Source organism: Haliotis asinina, chromosome 3 (genome assembly GCF_037392515.1).
Source record: "Haliotis asinina isolate JCU_RB_2024 chromosome 3, JCU_Hal_asi_v2, whole genome shotgun sequence".
NCBI classification, from domain to species: domain Eukaryota; kingdom Metazoa; phylum Mollusca; class Gastropoda; order Lepetellida; family Haliotidae; genus Haliotis; species Haliotis asinina.
In genome coordinates, this window is record NC_090282.1 from 21,611,469 (window position 1) to 21,623,751 (window position 12,283).

Consider the following 12,283-nt stretch of genomic DNA (forward strand, 5'->3'; position numbering starts at 1 on the left):
AGTTTAAATGTGTCCGTTATAGGGGGTATCTGGTACAGTATATGGATGTTCACTAAAGTATGAATGTATCCAAAACGACAGTTTTCTGATACGGTACAATCCCTGTTATAGTATCATCTAAAGTACAAAACAGTTACAGTACAATGCTAACCGCTACGGAAGGAATCTGTTGCTATACAAAACAAGAACAAGTGCATCCATTCCGGTTGACATCTGGTACAGTATAACATATCCATCGGAGTAGATATTTAAGTAAAATCTTGTTTGCTATAAAGACATATTTCCATAACAATAAAGACATAAATGTGTGCGCATGTATATTGAAATATTATATTGAAAACAAAGTTTAATTTGTGTTCTATTTTATTTGTAAATTCATAAATTCGCAGCATGAAATAGGTCCGTAAAATTAATTTCTGTATAAACCAGACAACTGATATCCGATATGTATCGAGTGGTCATTTTGACCTGTTCCCTTGTATTATGTATAAATTGCAATGACTGCATTAGAAAGTACGAAAATATATTACAAATATATCTACAAATAACATTTGAAGCATAACTTAATTTTTTAAGGATACAAATTTTGAATCCACACTGAGTGTTGCGCAAAAAAAAGTTCTCTATTGTAAATTAACATGTCATTATTTTACCAGTTATAATTTCTCACGAATATATCCTCAGGTTAACATAAACTTAAATTAGTTTTCGTGTGAATGGCAGCGTTACATAAACGGTAAAAGGAACGTCTTGCATATAACAGACTTATATACACGACATTGTCTTGTCGTGCATATAAGAGCATTATATACATGACGTCGTGTATATAGTCACAGCCTCCCGTCAGCGTATGGCAAGGCAGTCGTCAGACGGGTCTGTGGCATGGCCTAAAAGTCGGGCCAAGAGAAGTCGGGCCGGACCGGGCCACCGGGTAATACTAAAACTGGAATGAAGAATATTAAAACGGAATCTGCGCATTTGGGTAGATTGAATTCCATGTATGGTTTGGTTGAAAATGTATAGTTAATGATAAAACAAACAACATTGATAACATACAGAGAGTTCCAGAGAAAAGACATTGTGTCGTTGTTATGTGTTGTCCTTGATATGTCTATGTGAGAAGGTTACTTACTTCTCTTAGCGTGTGAGGAGTGTGACTTCCTGGGGTCCTGGGCAGTAATATAAGTGGCAGTGTTTTGACAGCTTTTCTTTCCTAAATTAAAACAGTTGGGATTTCCTTATTAACCTTATTGTCTCCTGATGAATCAGCACAGGATGTTTATGATTATAAATATGTGTTGAAAGATATATATTAAATCACAACATTTTGTAATATGTTATAGTGAGTGAGTGAGTTTAGTTTTACGCCGCTTTTAGCAATATTCCGGTAATATCAGGGCGGGGACACCAGAAAATGGGCTTCACACATTTTACCCATGTGGGGAATCGAACCCGGGTCTTCGGAGTGACGAGCGAACGCTTTAACCACTAGGCTACCCCACCGCCCCTGTAATATGTTATAAAGGATCAAACCAAGTGTGCATTCGCACGCACAAAAATCGTACGTATTTCCACTGTATTCCGAAAAGCATAAAGTCAGCCCAAATCCGATAGCCCACGATGATGCAAATGCTTAAATTTACAAGTACAAAAGACAGACAGACAAAATGCAATTATATCTACCTAAATAACACTTTTTAGAGTATGTATCTTGACATATTTAAATCCATAGATTAGAACTACATGTACCTAAATATCGCCTTTTAATGTTACTAAATGCAACATGTAAAGGTAATCGGTCCCTTAAAGTGAATTTCCAAGTCCTTTTCACACTCCATTATCAACATAGCCTCGACCAAGTGTTAAGTCTCAGTTCAGTTCGACTTAGCCCGAGCTCTCAAAAGCACCTCACACCTCACAGATGTATCTGAAATTCTATTTAAATCCATAGTTTAGTATCATATCTACCTAAATACGGTTATACAGTGTTTCAAAGCGTTGTTTTTGAAACAAACACGTTCTGAAAGTCAACCCTGTTTTCTATACATTCTCAATAAAGGCACAGTATCACAAGCTTTCGGTTCGGCTTGGCCCGGGCTCTGAAAAGCAGCTTTAACTTACTCCATGTATCTTGACTTGTATTTAAATCCATAGATTAGAACTACATGTACCTAAATATCACCTTTAATGTTACTAAATGCAACATGTAAAGATAACCGGTCCATAAAAGTGAAGTCCTTTTCTCTCTCCATTCTCAACATAGCCTCGACCAAGTGTTAAGTCTCAGTTCAGTCCGACTTAGCCCGAGCTTTCAAAAACAGCTTAGACCCCACACACGTATATTCATTAGTTCATATAACAATAGAACAGTATTATATCTACCTTATTTACAGAATCTCAAAACACAGTATTTGAAACAAACTGCTATTTACACCTGTATCCAGCTTGCTTAATTGGCCCTTGTCTAATTGCAATCAGCTAGGTGTTGTGATTTAATCAACATACTGTTGCCCTTATTAATTACCCGTCAGGGTCCTTCAGTGTTATTGATTACTCCACCGTTTCTTTATAACTTTTTTAACAGATGGACATGCAGTGACTAAATTAGAAATGCTAAAATGAGACGTTTGTTTCATTATATCTATATATGCATTAAGAACATATACATATATAATGAATATAATAATTATCAGAAATATTATACCCATTTACATGAAATACTTGAAAGAACTGTTTTTGTGTTTTTGTAGTGGTTCAAAAAATAAGATGTTTTCCGTACATTTTCCATAGCATAGACATCAATGATTACTAGTACATATATAAATAGTCGACTGCAGTTATTCATGGCATGATTTAAACATATTAGTAACTTAATAAATATCAGAAGATGTTAGCTAAACTTACTTACGGAATTGGCGTATGATATGTTATGGTTGCATAATCTGAATATGGCTCAGACTCAGACTGGTGTATTCAATATTCACGCCATATGACCTAGGGTACAATTACACCACAACATATTATTTTGCCACGTGGATTTGATATGAAGAAACAAAACTAATAATTAAGAACGGCGTGCTTCAAATACAGGCTTTAAAAATAATGATTGTTTGTGGATTTTTGAACAAATAAGTTTGATTAAGTTACATTTGTTTGGCAAAAAAGAGGATAACCATGGTAAATATTTCGTTCGAAATGCAGAATATTTTGGACAGGTAAATAGTATGTGGACTTCATCTTCGATGCAGAGATCCATACAGTATTCACAGCAGATGTCGTCGCAATGTCGTTTATCCTTTCTGTATGCACTTACCTTCAGATTGTTCAATGCTATTCTAAATGTATAATTACAGAATGCACGTACCAAAGACTTGTGTTGAAGACAAGAAATATATGTGCTAAAATCAGTTTTACATTCCGTGTATAACGACAGAAAACTTGAGGCAGATAAAGATATCCTGTAACCTTTGTTTGAAAGTGCTGATGAATAGCTTTTCATCACCATCTTGTGACAAACAAGTCCATGCAAAACCCGATGATAAGAGCAGAGATCTGACCTCCGAAACCCAGTTGTGTCTTCCATTATCATCTAAAGATTTGAGAAGAAGATAGCCCTCTTTTGGGTATCTAAAAGAGTCCATTTGCAACAGTTTCAGCCAGTATTTGATTACTCTCAATATGCGAAAGTATGAGAACCCGTCCATGGCAATGTCACTGGATTGTCCAGCTCAGGATCAGGAGAAATGTGTCATCACTGTCTGAGCTTTGCCACGCAAAGGCTACTCGGCGATGCTTTTCCGGGTGTTGTAAACTTCAAGCCTTTCAGATAAACCTGTTTTCCTGAACACACATACACATAATAGAAGCACCAAAGAACAGAACAGAACAGAAATTTTATTCGCACATATCACTTATCGTGGCACAGAAAACATACAGCAATTTGATATATACGAGGGGATGTCAATAAGCTTTGAGCCTTTTATAGAAAAACACAAAATATTGGTATGAACCACATTTATTTTTCAACATAGTCCCCTTGTGAGTCAAGACACTTGTTCCATCTTTTCTGCCAGGCGCTGATGCCATCTCTGTAGAAGGCGCCATTTTGGCCCTCAAACCAAGCCTCAGTAGCAGCAATAAGCTCATTATCATCCTGAAATCTACGACCATGCAAGTGTTTCTTGAGATTTGGGAACAGATGGTAATCACTTGGTGCCAAGTCTGGAGAGTAGGGGGGATGCGGCAAGATTTCGCATCCGCATTCCTGGACAGCAGCGGCTGCAACGCGAGAGGTGTGTACTTCAGCATTGTCTTGATGTAGAAGAATACCACGTCTGATCTTGCCCCGGCGCTTCTCCTTGATTGACTGTCGCACTTGCCTCAACAAGTTAGCGTAATATTCCCCATTCATTGTTCTTCCTTTTGGTAAGTAATCTATGTGGATGACACCTTTGCTATCCCAGAAGACTGTCGCCATTACCTTCTGAACTGATCTGAAGGCTTTGAACTTTTTGGTCCTGGGAGAAGTGACATGTTTCCATTCCATGGATTCTTGTTTGCTCTCAGGATCATAGTGGCGGATCCAGGTTTCATCACAGGTTACTAGCATGGATCGATCCGTGTGAAATGCCTGTGGTCTCCTCTAACTCGTGCAGTGTGATTCGACAATTTTCCAGCACACGTCTATGCACTCTGTCAATGTTTTCCTGACTAGTGCTTGTTCTTGGGCGACTTGGACGGGGGTCATCTTCAAGACTCTCTCTACCATGCTTAAATTCATTGACCCATCGTTTGATGGTAGCAGATGAAGGGGACGACTTCCCATAAACTGCTGAAAGCCTTTCTTCAATGCCGAGTTTCCTTCAAGAACTGAAAACTTAATTACTGCTCTATACTCAATTTTTTTCATTTTCACTGCCGTGAGTGGGATCTCTTTCTGTCAGTGTGAGCTGTTCAATAACTTCTGAGAGTAGGATATCAAAACTTATATATCACATCAGTTACACCCCAAGGTTCAATGTCGTACCATAGGCTGTGACACCTGGGTATGAAAAATGCTCAAGACTCAAAACTTATTGACATCCCCTCGTATTTATGAATTTGACAGTTTTAGACTTCAGTGGTGAATAGTCATTTTTCATTAGATACACAGATTTTTCAATAGTAGGGTGCTTACTGAGATACAGGGGAAGAAACCGATGTCTGAGGGCATTGAGTACTGGGCAGTATATTAGAAAGTGAAGTTCATCACAGACAGACGACAGTAGTGTACCCCTCCATCCTGGCGCCTTTTTCCAGGTGGTGGCTCTTCCGGCCACGTGACCAGTGACTTTCGGTCAGGGGTAGATAACTCATGTTTCTGTTTCCGGTGTATGCGTGCGGCTCTTGATGACGTCACTACCGGGTCCATGGGGAACGTGAGTTCCGGTGAGCGCGCATGACTTCAGTGATGGCGTCGCATCAGCTGGGATCTCGCGGAAGAGGAGAGGACGGCAGGAAGCTGCTAAAAAGCTGGTTAAATTGTTCAAGTGTTAAAGCTTGGTTTGTACATCAAGTTTTCTTTTGGGGTATTTGGGTGGCCCTGAAGAGGGCCGTTGTGATGGTAACACATGGTCAACATCGACAGAGGAGATCGAGCCCTCGGAAAATAACTTTTCCGGGGCAGGTATCATCATGAAGAAGGTTGTGTTTCCTTCCTGATACCGTTGCCACAATAGATGCACACGTGCCACGTAGCTCTCGGGACGACGTCAAACTTGTTTGATGGATAAGCTTTCAAACATTTGGACACATGATCAAGCGCCATTTTCCTGCTAACATTCGGATGGAATCTGATGTCTCTGTCTCTCTTGATGGCGGCGATCCTGGCATGTCTGCTCCTGTTGTTGTAGTTGACGGTGGTGACGTGGCTGGCATGTCTGTTTCTGTTAGCAGTGATGCATGCGTGTCTGCCCCCACTGGTGGTGGAGATGGGGCGAGTGTGGCTGCTTCCGCCGCTTCTACGTCTACTGCCGTGGGTTCAGTTGTTTCTCCCCTCTTGAATTGGACGGTGGACTGCATCTGAGACATTGTTTCCGACCACAATTTTTTCGTTAGGGTGCGGGTCTGATGACTTTTCTCGTGTTCATGTTGATGATTCTAATGTTTCACTGCAAAAAATGTTAGGAGTCATCGATGACGTCGTCTTCGCGCGTGAGGTCATGACGGCATCGTCGCGCGTGAGGTCGTGACGTGGCATCCCTGACGTCATGGTCGTGAGGTGATGTTCTGTGATTGGCTCAGCTCTCCTATATACGATGGGGAGGAGGACATGGAAAACTGGGATCTGGAGCTCATTTCATTGAAACCATCCTCGCCACCACAGCCAGCATTGCAGTGCACACAATGCCACGGGTGTTTACCGGTGTACGCCTACGGGTCAAATGCTTATAATGGCATGTTTTATTGTGTGTAGTGCGGCACGGGCCTCAAAGATACCTATGTGCGGCGGCTGATGCATGGGAGCAAGTGCCCTATCAAAACCAAGGTAGACATTCTCCCGTGCCAATGCATGATGCCACCCCTTTGGTCGTTGTAATTACCACAACAAAAACGGGACCACCAAAATCTCACCAAAGAATGTTTCATTATATGCAAATTATAATCATAACAAGAGGCTGACATTTGTTGTTTTCAACGTTTTATTTCCCACTCTAACAAGAACAATTTTGGCAAAAGAGACAGGATTAGGGGCTTGCCTGATCTTTGGTTTACAAACGGTATGAACTCGAACAAGAAGAGAACATCATAACATCAGAACCATAACGTTGTGTCCTTTGACAGACCTGTGGATCCTGGACGTTGCTGTTGTTGTCTGTCAGGCGTGTAGGTTGAAACCAACGTCTTATACGTTCTTCATTGACGAGGGTAGCATAGGGATCAAACTGTTCCATCACTTCATCGAAAGTCGATCCACGGACACGATGAGCCAGGACAAACAAACAGTACATTCCGCATGACGCAGTGAACCAGGGTTGAACTGACTGAACATTTCACTGCTTTGCGAGCCATCCACTGTAGGTCATGACATTCCGAAAGTCAGGATGCAGTTGGTAGGGGTCGACGCCATAACTGTCAAAGAAGTCAAAGACATCCGGTGCTGGACGATGCACCCACACCCAGAGTTGTCCCGGTAGATGGCTGGGGTCTGTGTTGACAATGTAGACTTTAGGATAAGGTCCGTACTGTTTACTTAGCACGTTGATGGCAAAGTAATCTCAGGCAAAGGTCCCTTGGTAAAGGGGTCGTAGCAATGGGTCCTGCTGGACATGGGTGTTGAAGTGTTTGGTCGTCAAGCACGTCGTTAGACCATCCTTAGACCATCAGAGCATTGTGGAACCGATCAATTTCCAAAACGCTTTTGTAGTCCTCGTAGCAGGGGAGGGTGACAGGACGAGGAAAGGGTTCTGCAAACTGGAGTTCATGTCCTAACTTGCCCGTCTGTCGTGGGTAGTTATGACCTTCATCTGCTCCCAGATCCGCCGTCAAATCCACCGCCCACAGTGTGAATCCGTTCCTGAACTTGTCTAGGGTGAGGTTGCAGGGATGTTCTTGCCACAGGTGTCCCGTGTTGCGAAACAGGTTCATGTACAACTGTTTGAGCAAGCCACTGTTGTTCTGAAGGTCACTTTTGATTCCAGTGCCATGCACTTCCTGTCCATTGCGTTTCAGTTTGAGACTGGTCACGTTGTTGTGCTTGAAATGGAAGGGGTACTTGCTGCCGGCAAAAGCATCGTTGTCCACCAGTACCAACACCACGCATTTCGGCAGTTCCCTTCCCACCAGTTGTTCTTTGTGGCAATCGCGCCCTCCTCCTGGAATGTCATGAGTTGTGACTTGGATTCAAGTCAAAGGATATTTGGCCGTGACTCCTGGTGACATGTGTATCACATGCTGTTCCCGTATGGCAAGATCAATGTTGACTTGTCGCACATAAAACTCGGCTTTGGTCAGTTCAAATCGGCATTGAACATCTCCAGCACTCATCAAGTAGAAATGACTTGGGCTCCGGACGCCATCCACCAGGTACCGGTCTTCGAGAAACAGGTCACAGTGGAGACGGCTTGTCAGTTCCACTTCTCTGGTGGGTAGAATGGCCCGTCATAGTGCGGCGAGTCCTGCATTGGCAGTCTGAGCGACAGCATTGAAGTCATCCATTTTTCCAGTTTTATCAGTGTACCATCCTGGGGAGTGGAGATGCGTCCCTTTAGCTACCTTCCCATAACTCAGCAACGTTTCCAAATAGGCTCGGTAGGGATGGGTTCCCATTGAGAGAGTGATTTCTAGCTGCTTGTGTCCCACTTCCACACAGACTTCTTGAAAGAGGGAATGCATCATGTTGTTCACCATGGACATGACGATTCCCAAATCCCCATCATGAGTGGCGTCATTGGTGTTCTTGATTTTGAGACAGATGCGGAGGTAACACTGACTCAAATCGATGTAAGCGTTCACAGGGTCAGCAATGTTAAACTGGAGGGGACCCGCCACCAAAGGGGGTGCAAGAGGACTGTATCGAATCCACTGACTCTCTTGTACTGATGTTACCACAGGGAAACAGAAAAGCGATCCAACTGAGACTTCATCAGTGAAGCATCATCTTAACAGGTCTGCACAACAGGTCTGCACAACAGGTCTGCGCAGGTTCGTGTCTGTTGTTGAACTGAGCCCCTTTTCCATGGGAATGATCCTTTTATGCAAAGTCAAATGACAAAGTCCAATGACAAAGTCCCATGACGACTCAAAACAACGCTTGGCGTTTTTCCTTCTTCTTCTTTATGGGACCAGAAGACTGATTCCGTTTTCTTTTGTGTGTCGGCAATGACTGTGACTGCAAGGTGGCCAGTAAGGCCTGTTTTCCATGATGTCCCACACACTGCGGTGTCCAGAATGAATGTCTTGCACTAAACCTGGCAGCATCTTCACACCGGTTTTGAGAGCAGATTTTCCCACCGTCTTAAGGATGGAGAGCGCTGAACTGCCCAAGCTCCCCAAGATGTTTCCAAGACCTCTCCCTCGTTGATGAATACGCCCTCGGAACATGGCGAAACCTCGTCTTTGTTGTTGCTGGCCACCCAAGCCAGTGTCGTAGTGGCGTCAGATACACTGATGGCCTACCATGTCAGTACGTGTCCAGACGACGGGGGCGGAAATGGAGTGTCATGATGGTCTTCTCATTGGTCATCCATTAAATAGATTTGAATGGCATCCATGGGTCCCTGGCACAATCCCATGTAGAGTACATGCTGGGGTGTTTTCATCACAATGCTGTCCTCCATCATCCGATGGGATACGGGAACATACATCCGTAAGGGAGCAATACTAGGTCCTTCTGCTTCTTTGCGCCATGGACACTTTTCACAAAGTTCACTCGAGGCCCCGGAAATGCATTTTCCTCATCCGAGATGTACGACACACAAGCTGGGAACATGCGTACCTTCATCTTGTGTACATTCGAAGTCATAAACAATAAATTGGCGCTGTTGCCGTTCTTTGTGTTCATCGTTGTTTTCACCATCTTCTTCTTCACCTTGTTTGGCTGATTCGATGACAGTCATGTAGCACTGGTGGTTGGGTTCCAAGGGCTCTTTACAGATCTTGCAGTCACAATTCGTGCCGCACTTGTGGTTGACCATCCCCTGGATTTGTCTCACGTTCAATTTGGCATAGCGGTGAAGACAAGTGCTGGGATGGTTGGTTGAGGCTGTGTGGTGGTGTTGAAAGCAGTATTGGTTGCAAAACCATCCTCCGCATTGACGACAGGAGAGTCCTTCATTGTCCACGTCGCCACAAAATCCAGGACACTGGCACCAGGAACACCAAAATTCTGGGGTGCAACGATGATTTTGCGGGTCGCTGTATCCTTGGTCACAGATTTCGCAGTAATAGTGAGGGCCTGTGGAAGCTGTCATGGACGTGATGACATCATAATGTTGGTGGTGGTAATACAAGTGTAGTATCTTGGTCGGTTGAGGCACCTCGCTCTTGTACAGGAGACAATTCATTACATCTTGGGAGTAGATTTTGACTTTGTAATAAGGCGCCAAACTGCTCCCACCTGACATGTTGTGTACATGGGCCTTCGGGGATTTTCAGTTAGCGAAATAAGGCCTTGGCTGCTTTCAGTTGAAATGGGCTACGATGGTCGCATAGGTACTTCCATTCTTTGGTCCATTCCTTTGTCACAGGATCCGTTTGTGGACATGGTGGCTGGCCACCACGAGGGCATGAGCAAAGCACAGTGGATCGTTTTCATTCTTGATTTGAACGATGCATTGTTTCTTTTCTAGGAAAGTGTTTAAGCCAACAGTGTGGCTGGTTCGTCCGTATCCCTCGCCCATGCGTCCAGGATCGTCAACATGGAGTAAGAAAATGTCCATGCTGTCATCAATGTTCAACTCACAGTTGCTTTCTTGGACTTTTTCTACTTGAGCCATTGAGCCAAATTGTGCTCTCCCTGCAGCTCGTCCATGCGACGTAACAGGATTCTAAACTCAATCCAACCCGATTAACATCACGCCCTTTGGCGCGGTCTCTCAGCTCTAACAAAACTGCGTCGAACTGTTCTCGGAGAATGACGGGTAAGTCTTCAGGTTGGAAACGCTGTACCCAAGCTGTGTTGAACTGGAGCTTATACTGATGGGTACCTGTCCGGAACTTAAGCATTCTTCAAGCCTTAATTGGTAGGGCACGGGCTCCTCTTCCAGTTCTTCTGCTTCTCCTGCTTTAAGTCCTTGATCATTGACAGCATGATGAGAACTGACAGGACCCACGCGGAGCCTGCTTTATATACACGTCACCCCATGACGTCACCATAGACTGAGCAATGTGAACCAGTGTCAGTCAGTGCTGGGCAGTGTCCGTAAGTGCCGCCATGTCGAAAAATGACGCCATTGTACACACAAACAATGCTAAGTACAGATAAGCTGAGCCAAATATAATACAATCCTGTATCGTAGATGATACGCTTGACACTTGATAACAATTGAAAATTTAAATCAGCATTTGAAGAATATAGATTTAACATGACATCATAAAAAATGGTATTTAATTTGTCATTACTACATAACATTTTGGCCCAGTTCGATATAATTCTAACTTTAACGGATATACAGATGGGGTATCTACCTAATTCAAGGTATATAATAAAATCTGGAGTTGATTGTTTCACATTCAAAATATGTTTACATGATTTAATATGGACACGTTCGATAGTGGCAACATTTCCAAAACACCACACTTCGGCGCCATAGGGAAGAATTCGTTTAACAAGATTGTCCAACAATTTCAATTGTCAGTCTATAGGAATATCAAGTTGACGAATACTTTTGACGATGACAAATATTGCCTTATTAGCTTGTACAGAAAGGGGTTTGATACTCTAACGAACCGACCATTACCAGTGAGAGGTACACCAAGGTACCATTTAAGGTAAAAGTGTATTTCTTCTTACATGTATTTCTTCCTTTTGAAAATTTAACTATCTTCGTTTTTTTTATGAATTCACAGTAAGTTACAGAAAGCAGTGGGTGAAGTATGTTTTAATTAAACCCCCAGTGTCCCACATAACTTTCTCCATATGCATACCTATGAACTACTTGTTTACTAGGCATTCTAGAAGTTGGTTTAAGTTATTTCTAAATGTGGCCGAGCTAAGGCTTAACACTTTTGACTGAGGCTATGTTGAGAATGGAGTGAGAAAAGGGCTTCATTTTAAGGGGGCAGTTTTCTTTACATGTTGCATTTGATAACATTATAAAGTAGTATTTAGGTAGATATGATATCAATCTAAGGATTTAAATATATTTCTACTTACATGAGTTAGGTTTAAGTTGCTTTTGATGACTCTGACCATGTCGAACCGAAAGCTTGTGATACTGTGTCTGTTGAAAATGTCTAGAAAACAGGGTTGACTTTAAGCAACTTGCTTACTTTGAGACTCAATAAAGAGGTATTTAGGTAGATAGAATAGTCATCTGTAAATGTAAACACAACACAGCATACGTGTGTTAGGTTTAAGCTGTTTTTAGAGCCCGGGCAAAGTCGGGCCGAACAGAGACTTAACACTTTTGATTGAGGCTATGTTTCGAATGGAGTAAGAAAAGGGCTTCAGCAGTTTTCTTCACATGTTGCATTTGATAACATGACAGGCTGATATTTGGGTAGGTGTGATACCAATCTATGGATTTAATTAAAATTCAAGATGCATGTTCTAGGTTTAATCTGGTTTTGAGAGGTCGGACCA

The 12,283-nt window shown here is 42.6% G+C and overlaps 1 protein-coding gene across 1 annotated transcript; it reads right to left on the reverse strand.

Moving 5' to 3' along the window:
* Positions 1-7,353: 7,353 nt before the first annotated feature.
* Positions 7,354-9,674, reverse strand: LOC137278755 (uncharacterized protein F54H12.2-like). Its single transcript, XM_067811268.1, has 2 exons — positions 9,476-9,674; positions 7,354-7,853 (listed from the first exon to the last, which is right to left on the reverse strand). The coding sequence occupies exons 1-2, from the start codon at positions 9,672-9,674 to the stop codon at positions 7,354-7,356; spliced, it is 699 nt and encodes a 232-aa protein (XP_067667369.1).
* Positions 9,675-12,283: the final 2,609 nt, after the last annotated feature.